Below are 21417 nucleotides of genomic sequence, written 5' to 3'. Positions count from 1 at the left end.
CAGGAATGGTCACAATTTTTTGAATTGCAGAACTAAGCCGTTGCTTGTAATATGACCAATCAATAATGGATCGAATGCCAACATCTGATGAGATCTTGCACCACTTCCGTACATAAAACTTCATTATTTCTGAAAATACAAGAAAGTACAAGCACGAGCTTGACTTAGTATATAGCCGGATAATAATAATAATTAAAAAAAAAGATAAAAAAGAAATTGGTAAAAAGAAACTTTACCGGCCTCCGTTTCAAATATCGCAACAGGAACAGCACGCTCACTCACGGGTGTTCCCTATTCGAGTTAATATCAAAAGAAGATTGTGAGTTTCTTAATCAAATATAAACATCTAAATGCAAAAACAATCTTATAACATGCAAGTAGAAGAAATAAAATACAAAGGAAGAGAAGTAATTCAAATAAGAACGAGTTTTCATGGCAAACAACAATCTAAAATTGCCAGGGCATGTCAATTACAGACAAAAGGCATCAATAAAAGCTGTAAGTTGCAAAAAATAAAAAAGTAAAATATATCAAATAAATAAACATAGGTCTTGTTCGTTTCACCGATTCGAGTTTTTTATTCGAGTTGAGAAGTGACTTTATGTGAGAGAAAACATTGTAGCACAAAAAGTTGAATTTGAATTTTTGTTAGAGAAAATACTGTAGCAAAAACTTGAGTTGTAATTAGAATCGGTGAACTGAACGAGGCCATAACTATGCGATTGTAATCAACTTCCAACGGGTATAACTTTAGGGAATTCAGCAACTATTTCTAACATAAGCATCAAGTTAAGCATGACTGAATGGGCATGGCCACAACATGAATTTTTAAGCTGATAGTTGAACATTACGATGCCAGACTATATAGAAATGCATATCACATGGAAAAGGACCAACTTATCTCCAGCAAATAATTCAAGATTTTTCTCTTCTTTTTTACTAGAAAAGCATGGCTGAAAAAGAAAAAAAAAATGTGGTAATGATCAAGCTGATAGACTTTCTTGCACGACAAATAACATTTATGATGCGAGGTGATAACAAGAAAAGAAATAATTATATGCCTCATTTTTGCCATGCTGTAGTAAACAATTATCCTCCAGTTTGACCTTTCAATCTTCATAGAGCAAAAGAGACCAACAATACCAAAGGAACGACAAATAAAATCCATATCATCCAACAATAATTATTACAACAATATAAATGATAAGCTTCTGTGATACTAGGTCAGACGAATTATTTTGATGGTAACCTTTTTTATACAAAAGAGAGACTATCATCAAACAACTATGTTAAATAAATAAAATAAAATAAAAAATAAAAACATAAAAGACTTGAGGACAAGCAGGTAATTTAAAGGATTGATAGTGCCCATTTCTTCAACTGAACAGAGAGATCACCTTAGGTTCGCATGCAACTACATACTGACAGCGGAGCCCTTTATCTTTGACCATTGCATCACCAAGAAAATCAGCAAGGCGTTTTGCGGTTGTCACGGCACAAGACTTCAGTACACCATAGTCTGCTAAGGACTTGCTCATGGTGCTTGATTCTGATATATAATCAAGCAACTCACTATCTGCAATATCCCTTCCTTGATTCTGTGAAAGAAAGGAAAAGATTATATGCAGTGACCAAAGAAGAAACAACATAATGGCATCACAAACAAAGTCACATACATCAAGAAGATCGAGCCAGCAGTTGGCAACAGAAGCAACGGCTGAATAGCATTCCTCTAAGGTTGAGCCATGCAGGAACTTGTCAAAAAGCTCAGCCTGCAAATAAAATATATATATATATACTTCATATACAACAACAAAATGAAAGAAAAAATAAATGAGACTGTAAAATAAAATATAGATAATAAACATGAAGAAAAAGAAAACGTTTATTCCAAATTACATTTCGTATTTCTAGTTGATAGCTTCCTTTAGTTGTTTGCCACATATAGCAACTACATTTGCTGGTTTCATAGAAAAGGATAAGTAAGCTATTAAATGGATAGCCCTATTTGTGAGTTATTAGAATTTGGCTTCTTCTCTTTCTTTCTTTTTTAACAGAAACAAGCAAATTATATTTATGATTAAAAATTATGTACAGAAAAGATGACGAGTTATCCTCGGAGAATCATAGGAAGTAATCTAACTAACATAAAATAGAGCCCCAGTCCTGAACTGGTCAGAGAAAAGCAAACTATTGAAATCCTTTTTTCCATGAATCCATACTGCTAACCAAAACATGATCCTATCCCATACAATAACGCTCTCCTCATGCTCCTCAAAAGTTCTTCGATTTCTCTACAACCAAATCCCCCTTAAGGTTGCTAAAACCGCTAGTTTCTCCAAATGTTTTCTTCTCTGGCCGGGTCCAAACCGAAAATGAGTTCACAAAGTTCTCTATGACTCCTAGGGAGAACCCACAAAATCCCCATTTGGATTCTTTCAGAATCCAATTAGAGAAACTGTTACAATCAGGACTGCTAATAATAATAACTACGAGTTGTCTTTCTCAAATAGCAGTAATAAGCAACAAACAAATACTTCGCTAAACCAAGAATAATAGGAGAAGACTCATATGAGGTTTTGTTAGGACCCATTAATAACTGGGGATTATTTTAGTTAGTGGGCTGGTGGAGTTAGTAGGAATTAGTATAAATAAGAAGGGGTTTAGTAGTTCATGAAGGGATTATGTTTGGTCTGGGAATTTTTTGGTAATCATTTGGGGCTTGGGCAACCAAGATGAGGAGAGTTGGATAGTCTCCCAAACACTCAGTTAGGGTTTCTATTAGGATCCGTTAATGACTTAGGAACTGTTTGGTTAGTGGGCTGGTATAGTTAGTAGGAATTAGCATAAATAAAGGACTTGGTAGCTCACTAGGGTAGGCTGTGATTTTGAGAGTTTTGGAAGACTGAAATTAGGAAGAGCTGGTGGTCTCTCGAATACCATCAAAGTTAGGAGTTCTCCGGAGTCCTCAAATACTCCAGTCTATCCTAAGCTTTCTTTACGTTTATCTCAGTTTGGTTGTAAAATTCTATGAGCTAGTGTTGGTGATGATCAATAAAACTACTCTGATTGCCTTATATTCTTGTTCTTCTGTGTGAATATTGAGTTGTGAGAATCAGGTTCCTAATAATTTGGTATCAGAGCAATCGATTCTCAGAAAAATAAAAAATCAAAAAATCAAAAATAAAATCAAAAATAACTGTGGAAAAAAAAATATTACAAAAAAACAGATGAGAAGAGTGGAATCGTGGGGTTTCGAGAACCAGAGCCGTCGACCGCCGACCGTACAAAATGCGCCGGCGAGCGACGACAAAGGGAAGACAGCCAAATCCGGAATCGCGCAAGATTGACGAAGATTTAAGCCATTTGTCGTGATCTGGTGCTGAGACGTTCAGATTTGAGAAGAATGACGACCCTGGGTTGATGCGAACTGGTCTGTAAATCCAACGCCGGCGAACGACGCCAGAGATGCGACCTGAGATGGGCGATTCACGCCGGCGTGGGACACAGGTGGAGATGCAAACTGTTTGGAGCGATTTTTCGCGACCCGGAGCTAGCTCAACTAGATCTGAAGTGAACGGCAGCAAATTCACGACAGGATTGAGCGTAGATGGGGCTGGGTTTCGCGATCCCAGTGCGTTCGAAGGTGATTCCGGCCGGATTTGGACCAGGTGTCGCGATTCCGGTGTGTCTGAGGCTAATTCCGGCTGAATTCGGACTGGGTCACGCGAGTTCGGCCCGATTTGGGCGGATTTCGGCGAAATTAGGGTTGGGTCCCGAAATTCCAGTGGCCCTAGGTCTGGGTTTTGCGATTCTGATGTGATTGACACTGATTCCGGTGATGTTTGGGTTGGGCCTCGAACTTACAGCAAGATTGGAGCCAATTACAGCCATATATGGACTAGATCTTCAAGTTTTGGCTTGAATGGGGCTAGGTCTGGGCAATCTGAGTTGGGTGAGAGAGATTGGGTTTTACAATCTGATTTGAGAGAGCGAGTTGGGTCTTCTCGATTTGGAGTCAAAATCAATCCAAGGGTTTCGAGTAGGGAGAGGGAAAGGTGGCACGGCACCCCATGGGAGGGCCGAACGAATTAATGATTTCAGCGAATGGATATGCCATTTTTCACCGGAGATAAGGCTGGCAATCCGGGTAGCGACACGACTCGAAACCCGCACGAAATTAGCAGGTTTGGGTTTATCATAAATAGGTACAGGTCAAAATCAAGTCGAACCCGTGAAACACAATTAAATAACGTGTCATTTTCAAGTTGACCCGCCAACTCGTAATTGACCCGGCATAACCCGTTTATTAAACGTGTCATATTTGAGTAATACGAATACACAACCCGTTCATTACCCATTTTATAAACAGGTTAAAAAATATGTTCAGAAATAGGTTAACACGACCCATTTATCACATATTTTATAAACAGGTTCATAAATAGGTTAACACGACCCATTTATCACCCATTTTATAAACGGGTTGGCAAGTAATCAACGGGTTGACACGACACGTTTATGACCTGTTTAATAAACGGGTTATTCGTGTCGTGTCATGTCAACCCGTCAATATACAGGTCGTGTTTGGGTTTTGTATTTCGACACGATTAATAAACGGATCGTGTTCGTGTCAACTGAGGGGGTCAACACGACACAAACACGACCCGCCAACCCGAATTGCCACCCCTAACCGGAGAAGACCCTGATTGATGGGTTTTTAGAGCTGAACGATACTTTTTGTTCTATAGAATGACGAACAGTGAGAAAATCCAAACTACTGAAATGGCTATGAAAGGTGATGCTTTGGCTTGGTATCGATGGCATGATGCTCGTTGCCCGTTCTACAGTTGGAATGAATTGAAGACTCATCTGCTTAAGCATTTCAGATTGTCATCCGATGAGGCCTTACATGAGAGTTTCTTAGTGAAACGTCAAGAGGATATTATAACTGACTATAGACGACAATTCAAGGTACTTGCCAAACCTGGGAAAGAGATTTCAAATTTGGTTTTAGAGAGAGTTGTCATTACAAAATTGGAATTCGATAAAGAGCAAGTGGTAGGCAGTTCAAGCAGGTTGCTTCCAGCTCAAACAACATATGTTTCAGATCAAATGGATGTTCAAAGAGACTTAACTTGAAGAATTTTGAGGGCAAGGTGGACCAAGGCATTGAAATGAAGTTGATTTTCAATCTGGTGCTAGTAATGCGGGGCTTAAAGATATGGGAAACAAGATGTCAATGACATCAAAATTTTCCAAGGATGTTACTATAGAGTCGAAGTTTGCTGCACCAGTGAAAGAAGTTAACAATGGAGTCCATTCTTGTATTTTAAAAGATGAATTTGATTCTGTTTGCAGCAATTCTGGAGCAGTTGACAAAGGAATGGATAAATAGTGTACACTTGCAGCTGCCCTCCATTGTTGATGTTCTGACAAACAACAAGGCAACTTTCTCTGGCGTGGTGGAACATGCACTGCAGCAAGATAATGCTTTTGGGAGGAAGGTTTTTGTTATAAATGAAATGTTTGAGCTAACCAACAAGGTCTTCCATTGCTACAAGGATGATTTTGAGGCCGAGCTTCATGGTTGCGCTGCCTTTAAAGTGGTTCTCAATTTTAGCTCCAAACAAAAGTGTGAAGTTGAAAAAATAGAGTTAACAAGAACATTTGAAGCATGTTCTGTACGAATCATTTCGTTTGACGTTCCAAGATTCAAGCTCATCAAGATTGGAAGGAAGTGGAGTCACACGGCTGCGATTACTTAACACCTTGAGAACAAGGTGTTTCTTTGGGGCGGGGGTAATGTTAGGATCCGTTAATGACTTGGAAACTTGTTTGGTTAGTGGGCTGGTATAGTTAGTAGGAATTAGTATAAATAAAGGGCTTAGTAGCTCACTAGGGTAGGCTGTGATTTTGAGATTTTTGGAAGACTGAGATTAGAGAGAGCTGGTCATCCCTCGAATACCATCAAAGTTAGGAGTTCTCCGGAGTCTTCGAATACTCCAGTCTATCCTAAGCTTTCTTTACGTTTTTCTTAGTTTGGTTGTAAAATTCTATGAGCTAGTGTTGGTGACGATCAATAAAACTACTCTGATTGCCTTCTATTCTTGTTATTCTGTGTGAATATTGAGCTGTGAGAATCAGGTTCCTAACAGTTTCCTAATTGCTTGTATCAGCAATTTTCATCAATAGTAGTTCTCTTTCGGTCAAATTCTTCTTGTTTAGATCAGGTTCCTATCAGGTTTCCTGTACAACGAGAGACTATCATTTAACCTATCCAACCCATTAAATAAACACTACTGCGGAGTGAAAAAGATAAATTTCAGTTGATAACATGAATACGCACAAAGCAGTGGGAAGAGAAAGGGTGACCTGGAAAACTTTGATGAGCTTCAGCTCACCTCTACGCTTGATTTCAAAACCTTTAAGTTCAGCAAGGGTCCCGTCATCATTGAAAACTGCATATCGCTTCTTAATCAAGATTCCCTCTTCCTTTGACGCAGGAAGAATCATTGCCTGCAATAAAGCAATACTTAAGTAAGTTACAAAGCATAAGAATTATAACTCAATCCTTACAAATTACATGTCACCTTGTATGGACCATCCACTTCAAATTCAATTGAGCATTCACTATGAGTTGTATAAGTTTTTGTCACTGGATTTGTGAGCGTCTGGCAAGAACAGCAGAAAGAAGTTGGTACTAATTTTTGGCATACTGTTAAGCTCCTATTTTTCCATGCTAAGCATTTAAGAAAAACTGGATTGCAACATATCATGAAGTGGAAATATAAAATTAAATTTAAAGATGACCTGGTACTGATCATTTGTGTTGTTTCTTGCCACATCAACATTCAGCATAATACATGGATATGAGATAGTCAGCTTCTTCTTCATGTCCCTGAAATATTAGTTTCTCATACAGTAGTCAGCATCTTTTCATAAAAACAAAAAATACCAGCATAGCTTCAGTAGAAAACAGCCAACTGTAATCCATTATCCACCCAAGAACTTCATAAATTTGTGTTATGTAATTTATAATTCGTCTGCAGAAAAGAAAATAATTTTGGCTGCCGGTGGTGACTACGATATGCAAAATATCTTACGGATAGCTTCAAGATACATACCTAGTTTTGAAAGTAAAGTTCTCTGGAAAAGATCCAGGAAGTGCACACCAGATACCATCTGTGTCTAACTCAAGAGGCTTTCCAATCTTTTCAACCAGTAAGCGGGCATTCTGAATAATTTTTGCTCCAGTATATGTAACCACTCCAGCCATTTCCATTGAGTACCATCTTGCACCCCTGGAAAAACAAGGAAAATGTGGTAACAAGAAACTAATATATATGAGATTAACAAACCAACAAAAAGGTGAATAAAACTCACTTGCGCATGACATATCCATAGAAAGAATTGAGAATGCACTTGTGAGCGAGTTGTAATGAATCATAAAGGACTACCATATCCTGCAAATATCAGTAAGCACAAAATCAAAAGAAGAATAAGGGTGAGGTTGGTAGCAATCATGATCATGACTATCATGGTGATCATGAATACATGCTAAGTGTTCAGCAAGCTTAGGACAGATTTTCATACTTGTGCTTCCTGGATTTTTATAGAATTTCCAGTAGCTTTTGCTTCAGACAACTTCCCCTTCCAGACCTTATTAAGTCCTTTGTATTCATATCTTCTATCTCGAAAGCTTGAAATAAGATCAAAGAAAATACAACTTAGTACGAAAAGAAAAAGGGATAATTCCATAATAGAGGGAGCGTGTGTTTGAGAGAGATGTTACCCAACTAGCCACTAGCTAACCTCAAATTTAATGAATGCACTTAATAACAACAATTATGTTTAGGAATTTTCTTAGTTGAAATGCTATGTGCTTTATACAAGTGCAGTCCGGTTTGGGGGAAATTGGCAAAATTTTATGCAAGGAAACCCAAACTGCTCACCTGCGAACAGTATCAACATAGAATGAGTTTTCCCTCATGCAGATTCCTGCTTCTCGAACTTCAGTAACTGGTTTGTCGAGTACTCGTTTATATGCCTTTAAGATGCATGCAAAATTAGTTCCAGGCATCATTTTAAAAATTTGTAACAGTGAGAAGGGAAGGAATATACCTTTTGACAGTACTTCTTTAAACGATCTTTCAACCTCAATTGTTGATCTGTCTTAGGAAGGTCAAGAAAAGATTTTGCTAACTGGACATCAGTGCCATCAACAAACTCAGACTCAATTTGCTTTTTCAGATGGTAGTAGTCACTGTTGTCGTAATGACATTAAAACACAATCAGCAATTAGTTTATTGCTAACACATCCAAGTACAAGTACATGAACATTTGTTGAGGATGGGGGAGATGTGAAATTTGTTATCAGGAACAATACCTTTTCTTTGCCATGAAGATTTCTCCACGCCAAACCCATTCAAGCTTCCGAAGACAAGTTTTTCCTGGTCGATTGAAATCACAAGCAGTGCAAACCTCGTCTGTAACAATTGATGGTGGCTGAAATGGACAGATAATTAAAAGAAGTAATGATTCTCTCTCTCTTTTTCTTTCCTTTGATCTTTTAACAAGCACAGAATGTATTTGACCGTACTGACAAAAAAGACAGTTCGTAAAAGAGGCTAAGAAAAAAACAGCAGAAATATCTAGGATGTGTAAATGCAAATAAGCAAATAATTGAAAATTTCTTATAATTAGGCACATAAAATTCCCTGTTATATAATAGAAGCTTAAAATAATTGCAAAAGAAACATGACAACTGAAAGCCACGTGAGCTACATGAACTATTAATTAGCTTCTTCTGCAACTGAGCCAATAACCTTTAGAAAGAAGATGCAAATTCTACTGAAATAAAGCAGTAAAAGACATGCAGAACAATTCCTGTAGTCCAAACCATGTACCGAATAACAAAACAAAAGTGTCATATGGTAAATGTACAGTGCCCATTCAAGTTATATAGGATGGCTTACACCATACTTACAAATACGAGCTCATATAAAGCTATAATTTATGTAACCAGAAAAGCAAAGAGGTAGTTGCTAGTGATTAAAGTAATTTTTTCTAATAAGTAACTCAGGAAGTATTAAATTTAAATAGCTAGAATTATGCTTCTGGAGAGAAATTGGCACTTTAAGATGGAAAAGAGTTCAATATCAAATTTGGCATTCAAAATTAGCTCAAAGCAAATAATTAACCAGCATACCTGGAGCCTGTTTGTTAAAATAATGTTTGGATACATTGCAGCTACATCTAGATGATAAATAAGGGGGCATTCTACACGTATGGGTTCATCTCGCAACCTTGCAAGCTGCAAACTCAGGATGGATACATTAGAAAAGACTGAATTTGGAGGCAAAGAATGAAAAATATAGAAATTTAGGTTTCCGCCTAACACGTTCAGATTTTTAATCTTAGACAATAAAAGAAAAAATAAAAACAGTGATAATCAATATGTAAAAGATGAAAATTAAGCAATAGGAAGTGTTCTTGAAGGAGCTTAGTCTATTATTAGAAAATGAAAAGGAAGTTTGAACATAATACATAATCATTGAAACGCGGAAGATGTTATTAGACCTGTGTTCAGGGACTGAATTTAAAAACAATACTCCCCTGAATGTTAAAGCAAGCAATACCTTTTCAAAAATAACATTCTTCACTTCATCATAATTGGATACCGAATCCAAGTCTATCTTACCCTCTACTCTTATAGCATATTGCAGATCACGATCAAGGTTGTTAATCAATTGCTGGAATTTAAAAAAAAAAAATGTAATGTCAGATTGAATATATTCTCAAGATTAAATAACAAAGTATTGAAATTATGCCTATGAAGATTGAATCTGAACTTGAGTAGATTCATAGGGAAACACAAGCGACACACACACTAATCAGGATATGGTACAGGAGCAGTAGATCAAGCATCGCTTTTCACAGATATATTCATAAACCCAGATACAACATGACATATTGGGAATAATTTCTATAATTAAACCATTGTAAACTCCACTAATACCCACAGAAAAAGATTCCCTTGTATCTGCTTCAAAAGTGGCAAAAGTTAGTCAGAATTTCCAATTTCCCCATAAACTTCAACCTATTCCATTCTTCAAACTTAGAGTAATTTGAAAACATAATTATGATTTTCCATAATATGAACTCGAAACCTCTGGCACTAAGATTGAAATTTAGGCTTTCTCCATTCTGTTGCCCTTTTGTGCTGACAATTCTGACCAAAAATACTGGATTGACTCGTGTGACAAAAGGTCAATAACCTCGTTACTTTGAGAGGGACATTACAGAAATATTTTAAATTCCTCACTCATTCGTTTTATGTCATACACGAAAGAACAAATAGGATAACAATGTTTCACAAAATCCGCACGTCAACGTGGTTGTTTCAACATAAGCATCCCTTTCAATTTTCTTTTGTCAAAACAAAGACTGTTTAAAATACATCATAGAAATGCAGTTCATTTCCAAAAATTTCTTATAAATGACAAAGCTTACTGTACCATAGCATTGTTTGAAACTTTGAATGAAATAATAATGCGTAGCTTTTTGAATTTATATCTTTACCGAAAAACCTTGAGTAAATAAAAATCAGCTGAGGTCAAAACCATGAAAAGAAAGTCTGGTTCCAAAATTATGAAGTAATACTATAGATCTTAACAAAGAGAAAATGGATCAAAATGAAACTACGGTACTTCAGCCTCTATAAATTAGCTACATGGAATATTAATTCTAAGTAGTAAATTGATTGAAATATCTCTAGAGTCAATCAATTATCACATCAAATAGTACAAAACCAATTTCGCATTAGCCAAAAAGTCTTACTTAGCTAGGAACCACCTCTATGTTCCCTACAAAAATTATATTCAAACAAATTAGATGGTTCCTTTGAGCTACCTGAAGGCTACGAGCCTACAATCCAGCGACATAAGTTACATATCTGTCGGAAAACGACCAATTTTAAGTTTTTCAAATAGATTATCACACGAAATAGAAGAAATCTTCTACACGACTCATCAGTTTGACCTTTAAATGCTATAGACGAGAAAACGAAAACATAGACTGTCTCATAATTGGTCAGTGCCTAAACTTACATAGTGTACCAATATTCATGAAACAAACAGTTCAGGCCAAATCACGATAATCAAAATCATATGGCAGACCAATCAATGAATTTTTTCAACAGGTACTTAGTTGCGGAAGGTGGTGGATAACGACAACTTACCTCATAGGCAGATGGATCGAGCTTAAAACTGGTTGGAAGATCGGATCTAAAAACTCCACTTTCAAGGCATTCCACATGACCACCAATGTATGTCTCACTTTCAAGAAGATGGTTATTATAAAACTTCTCTGGGTCAGACTGGTGTTTGTTAGGGCAAATAACATTTGCCTTGTATGCCTGAACAAAAGCAAAGTTATTTACATAATATATATATATATAGACACACACACACACAGAGAATAGTTAAAATACAGACATATGTTTATGAAGGAAAGAAATATGAAGGGTACAATGCAAGGGAAGCATATAGGTCTACAGTCTACTGTTTTGGTATATGAGTGGGGAAAAAACCCACCTGAACCATCAGAAGCATTTCACAAAGGGTCCCACTACCCTTCCGCAAGACTTCATCTGGTGACATTGGAATAATAGTTGCAAGAGAGAAAATAAAGGGATGAACATAGGTCATATACAAGAAATAAGTTGCTACAGCATCAGAAACAGAATAGGAGGCCATCATCTGTAACAAGTAATCAAGAAAATAAAAGCATAAACATATTAGAATTGTTTCCTTAAGAAGTTAATTACAAAAGCAAACACAAACCCAACTATATAGGAAAAGGAAAAAAAAAAAAACGATAGGAAAAAAAAAAAAAAAAAAAAACCCAACATATAGTCTATGACAACAGGGTGTAATCAGCCAAATTTTAATCAATCTAACAGTTGTAGAAAAGGAATCTCAGCACAACTGTTTATCAAGTTGCTCCCTTGACAACTTGATACCATCATACAAAGTACAATCAATGGAACAATTATAAAAGAGAGAGAGAGAGAGAGAGAGTTGTTCCCCTGATACCATCATGTTGGCGTTTAGGCAGGGAACTAAAGATGGAAGTAGTTCAACATGCCCATCTTCATACCTAGCCAATTGATTTAAATAAGAGGCTAGTGTAATGGGGTTTCTCACATTTGTAGGCTCATAGTCACATCTCACAATTTTGAGAAGAAAAAACAAAGAAAAATCATAGTCATTGATAAACTTCTTATCTCATAAGAATACATGCAAAGCAACCATTACCCATCACAAGGAATCAGCAAAAGGACACGCACAAACATTAGGCAATTCAGAAGCACACAGTTTCTTTCCATTTGAGAAAAGAAACATAAAAAAATCTGTTCAAGATAAAAAAGAACATACAAGAAGAATTTTGAAGGATTAGGTACCTCCGGCAAAGATATAAAGAACAATGGGGTGAAAAAGCGTATTAGAAGACATTCTTCTAATCTAAAATAAGCAAGGGATGCCGGATAAATATGAGTCTTTCAAGGCATAAACCCATAATGAAGCTAAAAGAATGAATTTAACCCTCAGACATTGTTCTAGCCAAATCACCCAGAAAACTGCTAAAACAGCCTTTTACTTGATCCTATTGCACAAGCTTTTTTATGAGGAAGAAACATTCATTTTTGAATTTGCCTTCAGTAGCTGAGACTACAAAAGATTAGCAAAGCAGCAATGCTGAAAAACATCGTGTGATTAAACTGAGAATGAAAAATGTTCCATTAAATTGTACCTGCGGCTTTTCCATTGCAAAACGAACCATATCCTCAGGATTCACTTCCAGGGGATGGTAACCCAACTTCGCTTTTGTGACGGCCTGAATAAGACCAAAAATCTTTTCTAAGAAAAAACAAGCATGAATTTCTTATGAAGCAACTGCCCTTAAAAAGGATCTATAATAAATTGTTTAATTTAGAGAAACTTTACTCTGAAGCATTTTGACTTAACGGCAGATAGATTTTAGTACAAACATGACAAACATTCCCATGTTAGCAAATAAAAGCAACAGTATTAATAGCAAACAAAGCACTTATATGAATACTTCCTGAACATATGCGTCATTTGTTAAAGAAAAAGGCCCTTATCAGTAACTCTAATGCATCTAAGATTTACCAGCAACACTTTCTTGCAAAGAAATAATACCAATTACCAAATACTGTGAAAGTATATCATTTCATTTCATCTATTTTGAAACAGTAATTGGACCACTAGAAAGAAAATATTCAAGCTATATTAGAACTAGCACCTTGAGGCCATGGCTTCCCTGAGGAAGATAACTATCACGCTTGACCCAAGCAAAGCAATCAAGATGGCAGGCAAATTTAGCACGATATTCCCCTTGATTCTTGTCACATTGAAATCCAACCTCCTAAAATCTCACCAGAGAAAAGGCAAAGGTACAGAAATATTCAAAACATATAGGACATGCTTGAAGCTGAGAATTCTCACCAAGAACTAATACAAAATATCGCTGATCATACAACTTAAAAACAAGATTATCTGAAACTGAGAAATTTTCTTTATAAGAAACAAACATTCGATTGAGATAATAAAAATACATAGAAGAACAAAAAGATGTCCTTATAAAGTAAAAGATAGAAAATTTTATTGTAGGCCTTTCCATTCAACAAAATCATAAGCAAAGGAATGTCCCTAAACCCATTAGTGGAAATCATTCACAAGGATGCCTTGCATTTAATTCTACCCAAACAAAATATTTGTCCTCTGAAATTTATTAAAATATCCTTAAGTTTACTAAGCTGTACAACTTCCAGGTACGTAGTTTTGCTGTAGGTGACTTAAGATAGAAGGCTACAAATGAGAAACCATGGCAAAATTTATATCAATAGCCAAGGGTATTAAGAGATATAGCATATTTGTCTTAAGGAACACAAGCAAAGAATAACATATAGAAAAATGAATACTCATATACGCAACTTGTGCCGGCCAAAAGGGATGAGAACATTAAAATTGTTGTCTACTACTACGTATAAAACAAGCTAAAAGTCCAAGCTCATGAGTATGATGTGGTTCGAGTAAAAGCGTAGGAGTTATGTACATCACAAAGTTTTAACCCATGATGGGCTGCTCTTCTTTCCAGGAAAGGCCAGTCAAAAAAATCACCATTATACGTTACGTATATACCAGGTTTCACCTCCCGCATATGAGCAAACCACTTTTTAAGAAGCTCTAGCTGCAAGATGAAAAATAATTTGGATGAGTATAGATGTGAACATCATTTAAAACCACTTAAGCAACTAATTGACAGATAGATATAATGATTTAGTTTCATAAGAACCCATACCTCATTTTTTACATTTGTCACCGTGAAACACCCTTCAAATTCTGGTTTCGGAGTATATTCCAAATCCTCTATATCATCACCAACACACTGCAAAGAGACAATGCAGGTAGCCAAGTTAGTGAAGGACACAAGAATAAAAATACATGCATGAAAGAAATTGTAGCCTGTGCAGAGAGAAAATGACTATCTACAAGCCTGTGCAGAGAGAAAATGACTATCTACAAGCCTCGACAATAAAGAAATTGTAATCCATCAGGAAATGATCCTAAAATATCAAGTGGGTTGAATTCTATGAAGAAGCATTGCAACAACCAAAGAAAAAGAAATAACAATCTTTGTTGGTTAAAATATGGGAACCACATATGAAATTAACCAAACTACTAAGATTTGTGACAACTATAGTAAATGTAAAGAAAGAAAGGCATTTAGTGTTATATATTTCAGTGAAAACACTCAAATACAGATTACCAAACGGGATTCAATTTTTTCCTCAAGAGTATGGAGTTTGAAAGTCGGTCTAAACATTTTTCTGCAACTACCAACTCAATTGTTTCTTTTCTTTTGGTTCTTTTTTTTCAAACTTAGAACAGAGACAGTAGAGTCTCAGTAGCATAAGAAATGAACTTCTACTGAAAGAAAGGAAAAAAAAAAAGAACAGTATGTCAATATCAACACGAGAGAACAAGCAATCCTCTAGCACTGAGTAACGCAAATACAGAAACTATAAATATATTCCCCAATTCCTAATTATCACAGAAACAGGGTATCCAACTACCAGATGAATCCAATTATATGCTTATTTAAGACATTATATATCCATAAATCTGGACATATGGAGGAATCTAAAATTGTTAACCTTGAACAACCAAAGAAATTACTTTTCTTAACTCTATCGCAAGTACCTCTCTGTTAATGATCAGATACCCTTGTCCATCAATCATGTATGAAATCATCATAATTAGATCATACTCAGCATCTGGAAATTTCAAAGGAAGCTTTGTGGTCTCAATATCAAATGCACAAACATGGACTTCAGCACGCTGCAGAAGATCTGTCCTCCTCTCAAGCATGACATCATTACTGGATATACTAACATCATACCACTGGCCACAGCGTATATCTAAGAAGCATGAATAGCACAGGAGATAAGCAACGTTATTTTGACTTAGGAAGCCAGATAAACAAATCAAGTCTCAAAAGCAACAGTATGAACTTGCCATTGTCAATAGCAAAGCGAACATGATAAGGAACATCGTATTCTCGGAGGTCAACAATACAGTCTAGAAAATCTTGGGACTTTTGTTCTCTGCAAATCGCACACCAAAACAATACCAGAAAATATAAAGGCATGCCCTTTCATAAAGGACACACAAATGATTATCTTTTCGGTAAACAATGATTTCTATGAGTTTCAGGCACAAGAAGGGAACTGCGACCCTTAATTGCATTCAAGATAAGACCCCAAATGAAAGCTCACCTTTTTCCCATTAGTATTAACTCGTAAGCCTCTGTAGCATCAGATTTTGACTGATTCCTTTCAACAACATGCAGTAGATCACTCTTCACACTCATTAATTGTTGAACAGTGTCGAATGATAGTTTTAGATAGGACTTGCGTAAACCAGACAAATGGTTTTTCTGTCAAGAAACATACAGGGATATTAGAATGAATGCAATGGTAAAATTATACAATTGAAAAATTAAATATGTTCAAAACAAACTAGTTAGATTAGTTCAACCAGATCGTCAGAAGTTCTCCTATTCCTTTCTAACCAACTTAACAATGATTCAAAATCAAGCAGAAACAGTAATTATATGACCATCAATGAAAAAGTTGCTTACAAGATCAAGATCTTCTTTCTCCACGATTTCAATATTGGCAATTTGACTTTCATAACGCCGTCTCAAATATGCTTCAACATCTATTTCCATTTTGTCCTAAAACAATATGAATTATGGAATTTAACGTGACAATCACCTGAGCAATAATACAAACAGTACTAACAAAAACAAAATGCATAAACTAGTAGATAAATAGCAAAATATCCTAGCATTCATATTTCCATTTGGGCCCTCTGTAAAAACAGAAATTAGAGAACTTAACATCAGCATCAACAACAATTTATGGTTAGACTACAAACAAACAACAAAATGTAATAGATATGGGGGTAGACACCTTTGTGGCTGCGTAAAAATATGGACGGAACTTGTATTTAGATTTGAAACAGGAACCATCCTGCAAGAAATGTAGAAAATATTCAAGTACTTTCCAAAGAAATTGGCCACCAGAAAGCCTTTGAAACAATATCACTGTTTGCTAAACTTATTGTTTCCATAATGGTTTTTGGAATAAAACATTTCACCTGTGAAACAAAATACAGATCCACACAACTAGAGACTTTGTTGGTTTCTTGATCTTCCAAAGATGACTGCAAAATAACAAGGAACCATCACTCTACATGAAACAGAAACTATGGGACTTCTATTGATATTTAAAATTTATGTACAAAAAAAAGAGGAAGAGATTTCCTCAAATGACACAAATACTAATACCAAAAGTTTACATATTTCTAAAAAAATTTATCGCTAAGAGATTACTTTTAAGCGTTACCAAAACTTTAGATAGCATGTAACTTTTAGGGAGTGTTCTTTTCACAACTCAAGTTATAACTTAAATTTTTTTATGTGACAAAAAACACTATAGAAAAAAAAATTGAATTTGAATTTCTGTGAGATAAGACACTGTAGCAAAAGAATTTGAATTGTGAGAAGAATAACGCCTTAAATACTAGAACCAAAGTAATGATAGCACGTTAGAAAACACAAAGTAGTGGATTAATGCTAGACAAAAGCAATAATATAATTTCATGGTGGTTTTTTAACTTCATTATAAAGTTTAGAGTGAATCGTCTCAGTTACTTCAGTCAACGCTACATCTAAATACCACAATAAACTAGTACGGAACACAAACTAAAAAGTCGTTTTATACCAATTATGCATACAAGCACAATTGAGCATTTAACAGTCATTTGGTGATAAACCAAGAAACGTAGAGGCTAACTATGGATCTTCTAAACCGATGGCAGATTTGATGATTAAGCTAAAATATGGTAATGGAGATATTGACAGTTGAATAAAAAAACACTAACTAATATCAAGAAACACTAAAATGTAATTGAAAACCAAAAACCATATATTTATGTCATTACTTCATATACAAGCATAAATTACTAACAAACGCTCCATTTGCCACCAAAACAACCGCAAAAACCTAGAATTCAAAATCAAAGTTCTTTTTTTTTTCCTTCGACTTTCTCATTTGACCAAACAGGCCGAAATTGAACAGCAAAATCGACTTACAGACGCAAAAGTGAGCAACCATCCGAGCCTCTTTTCTCCTTCAGAGAAGAGATCGAACCCTAGTTTGGCCTCGAGCTCTTCCTCGGCGGTGCGAATCAGCTTATGCTTCTTGGAGCTCCGATTGTACCTGAAATCGCGTCTTCGGCCCTCGCCGTTCATCGTTTTCTGCTCCGCCGAGGGAAAATTCGGCGAGAAATTTCAGATTGAAAACTGGGAAAAGGAAAAGCTTGAAGAGAAAATTAGAAAGGAAAAAGTAGAGAGAAATGGGTTTGGAAAACCCTTGTGTGATACGATGAGAGTGGTGTAGCGGGGGAAAGAGGGCTAAGGAGTGTTTTCCCGCGCTTGGGACTGCTTATTTTATTCTTCCCCAGATACGGAAATGCCCCTTCAGTTGTCGAAAACTCGATTAGTGCCCTTCTATGGCTATACCCTGCAACGGCGTCGTAATCCTTGTGCATGGATGAAAATATTGGTAGTTTTGACTTTGGGAAATCCTTATCCTTAGTATAAGCTTGAGTATAAACTTTCTATTCAGTAAAAAAGTATGAAAGTAACCGTAAGTTTCTATTTCGAACGTTTAGTTCATAAATTTAAAATTATGATTTAGAATTATTATCGATTTATATGTATTTTTTATGAAAAAAATATTATAACGAATCACGAAACATGATACGAAACCACCAACTAAACGCATTATAAATTTTTTGTTAAATGATAAATCTATTAAAATAATAGAAATTGAAATTTGTTAATAACTCATTGATAAGTGAACACGGTGTTTTGGCCATAAATATAGTTTAAAAAAACTTAAGATCTCTAATATTGTCCCTAAATTATAAATTCTTTTGATTTTTTTATTTCTAAAGCGTAAAAGGGAGTTTTTTAGTGTTGTTTGCTTTTTCAGTCATTAAATCTGATTAAAATAATACTAGATTAAAAAAATATGCTGAACATATATATTCTGATACAGAGTTAATGATTGAAAAAGATACCATCACTAGCCGAGAGCTCAAAAAACCATCAACAACGAGAGACCCTAGCACTGTCTAGCGTCTTTCCACCTCTTGCGTACTTTTAGCTTTTAGTGCTACAGGTACTCATCACTTATGGTCATGAAGATCGTAGCAAGAATCTTAGGCTTAAACCTTTCTGATGTGCAGGGTCCTCTATCAGAGGCAAGCACAGAGCATTAGGGAAAGAAGGGATTATGATATAAAAAGAGGAGTTCAGAATTTCAGAGGAGAAGGAAAGCTGTTTAGAAACTCATATTTATTGAGCAAACTTGTGTATACAAAGTTCTCTTGGTTGGAGGACTTCTACCTTCTCAAGAGAATGGCCTCGCCTTATATAGCTGAGGCAGCACACAAAGGACTTTGATCTTATCTAGTAGGATAAGATTTACACTATTAACTTTTTGACTTATGTTACAAGAAAACAAATGACTTTAGGTAAAGCGGATTTCTTACTATTTCACCTGTGACTAATTAAACAAAGATAAGGCCACTTTCAATGGAGTGGCAGACAAGCTACTATTCTACTTTTGACTTAGTCGGAAGAGGACAAGCTTCTGTACATAGTGGACAGCTGAGAGGGTCTAGTCATTGCAGAGGGAGGTGTAATCTGACGAGGATGAGCTTGTGTTCGTTGAACCTCGCTCGTATAGCTTATCATATGGGTACCACACTTTATGTCTTTTAGTGGAAGGTGGTATGTATTCGATGAGGCCATCTGAAAGGTAGTTTGGGTCTTGTGAGTCTTGGAACAGTGCCGAACTATAGTCAGGCTGACCTTGTGAGTCTTGTTGTGATGATGGAGGAACAGAGGCGGATGCTGGTGCGATTGTTGGTGTGTCTTGCTCAAAATAGCGAATGTTGCTGACAGTGTTGTATGGTCCATAGACTTGAGTGGGTGGAGATATCGCAGAACTAGTGGATGGTTGTAGAGGAGGATCGGGCTTGTGTCCGTTTTCTCTACACAGTGCTTTAAAGAGGTAATCAGTGCTTTTGTTGAGGTCTTGAGGATAGGTGAAGTTGGTTTGCAAAGGGTATACCTCATATTGAGTGTATAGTCCTTAGGTTTCTGAGTTGAGCAGGTATGGGCAGTGTATGAGGAATATGGTGTGCACCTGATGAACATATGATGGGGAGAAAGTCCATATGTTGTATTTCTGAAAAAGTCTTGAGACTTCTTTTCTCCACCATGGAAGGGGATTGAACATCTCTAAGAGTTGCCATAGAGATGAATTCTCATTCCTGGAATTATTGATATGTTCATAAAGGTGCATGAGCGGGCAGTTAAACGCGATCTTGTAGAGAGCTGTTTGGCACCAGAGGTACCAGATGTCATCTTTGGTGATCTCGCTTAATGGTTGAAGGTGGTAGATGGAAAGGTATGGCTGATCTGGGTTATACAGATCTTGAGTATGAAGATTTCTGGTTTTCATGGAGATTCTGGTTAGGTAATAGAACAGGTGGGTTCTTGCATAGCTTTTGATCTGATGTGGTAAGGTTGTATTATCTAGTCCGGGAGGAAAGCTATGATCTGGTCTTACCGGGAAACACAGAAGTGATGTGGTGAGGCTGTGCACGCGCTGGGGCACGCCCTGGCCGTGCCCTGTTGCGCGCTGGGGCGCGCCCTGGCCTTCTTTCTGGGCGATTTTTGGAAAAATTTCTAGGCAGACTTGGGGCTGTTTCTGGGCATCTTCAAACCTTCAAACTTGATCTTCCATGCCTCTTTTTGATTCAAAATCAAGACCCTAATTCTACCCAAAACCTAGAATTACAATAATTCTAATCCCGAATTAAATTACAAATAATTTAATTTGAAAGAATTTAATGCGATCCATGGAACCATGTAATTAATGACCAAATCCATCGTCCATACATTCATCATCATGAATCAAATATAAACATCCATAAATGCAAGTGCCTACCCATCACATACATACATAATTAACTTTTTGATTATCAAATAATGAGAGCATAAAAATATAAACATCCATAAATGCAAGTGCCTACCCATCACATACATACATAATTAATTTTTGATTATCAAATAATCGGAGCATAAATTAACATCGTCTACAGACCTCTCTGATACCAATTGTTGGTCTCCGAATCGAATTCGGATGCGGAAGCGTGGTGCGGGGAAGAGGCGGATCGTGTATAACAAAAATTTTCATAAAACTTTTGAGATACTCTATAGATTATATTAATTTATGCACGAATAAATTAATCTCATTAATTTATATATATCAAGAACTCAATCAAGAAAAATACTTGGAAGCCGACTCGGATGATAACTTGAGTTCTTTGACCACGAACAGTCCTTGCTCCAATCTTTGTGTTTAGAAAACCAATGTCTTCCACGTCAATTCTTAGAATCCACGAAGACGTGTGTGTGGGCACACATGAGACAAAACGGGTTACAATAAACACTCGAATTTTCACAAGCACCAACACATGCACGATGTGAAATTTTTGGAGAAAAATGTTTCCTTCACTCTATAAAGAAATTTCGGCCACCTCTAAAATTAGGGAAAAAATTCATTCCGAAAATTGTCTACCATTCTCTTATTTATAGAGTAGAAGTCAAACTTCTAGAAAGAATCCAATCTCTAACTCTGAGATAAAGCTTGTTAATTATCTCCTATTTGAATTTTAAACAAAATCT

At 36.2% G+C, this 21417-nt stretch overlaps 1 protein-coding gene across 1 annotated transcript in view; it reads right to left on the bottom strand.

The window, feature by feature from the left end:
* LOC21392351 (DNA polymerase epsilon catalytic subunit A) overlaps positions 1-17904 on the bottom strand; it is a 34872-nt gene extending 16968 nt beyond the window's left edge. Inside the window, exons 1-28 of the mRNA XM_024163484.1 lie at positions 17746-17904; positions 16749-16814; positions 16562-16621; positions 16228-16323; positions 15863-16023; positions 15603-15691; positions 15288-15505; positions 14386-14472; positions 14140-14274; positions 13327-13449; positions 12814-12897; positions 11595-11759; positions 11240-11416; positions 9639-9752; positions 9209-9313; positions 8387-8505; positions 8122-8263; positions 7953-8047; positions 7594-7699; positions 7384-7463; positions 7125-7301; positions 6811-6898; positions 6591-6671; positions 6373-6516; positions 1677-1772; positions 1398-1598; positions 237-291; positions 7-129 (exon numbers count right to left, since the gene is read on the bottom strand). Of these exons, the coding sequence (XP_024019252.1) occupies positions 7-129; positions 237-291; positions 1398-1598; positions 1677-1772; positions 6373-6516; positions 6591-6671; positions 6811-6898; positions 7125-7301; positions 7384-7463; positions 7594-7699; positions 7953-8047; positions 8122-8263; positions 8387-8505; positions 9209-9313; positions 9639-9752; positions 11240-11416; positions 11595-11759; positions 12814-12897; positions 13327-13449; positions 14140-14274; positions 14386-14472; positions 15288-15505; positions 15603-15691; positions 15863-16023; positions 16228-16323; positions 16562-16621; positions 16749-16814; positions 17746-17904 (3346 nt within the window). The remainder of the gene's footprint in view (positions 1-6; positions 130-236; positions 292-1397; positions 1599-1676; positions 1773-6372; positions 6517-6590; positions 6672-6810; positions 6899-7124; positions 7302-7383; positions 7464-7593; positions 7700-7952; positions 8048-8121; positions 8264-8386; positions 8506-9208; positions 9314-9638; positions 9753-11239; positions 11417-11594; positions 11760-12813; positions 12898-13326; positions 13450-14139; positions 14275-14385; positions 14473-15287; positions 15506-15602; positions 15692-15862; positions 16024-16227; positions 16324-16561; positions 16622-16748; positions 16815-17745) is intronic.
* Positions 17905-21417: the final 3513 nt, after the last annotated feature.

The sequence above is a fragment of the Morus notabilis genome, unplaced genomic scaffold, assembly GCF_000414095.1.
Source record: "Morus notabilis unplaced genomic scaffold, ASM41409v2 Scaffold507, whole genome shotgun sequence".
NCBI lineage: Eukaryota > Viridiplantae > Streptophyta > Magnoliopsida > Rosales > Moraceae > Morus > Morus notabilis.
This window is presented reverse-complemented; position numbering and strand designations above follow the sequence as displayed.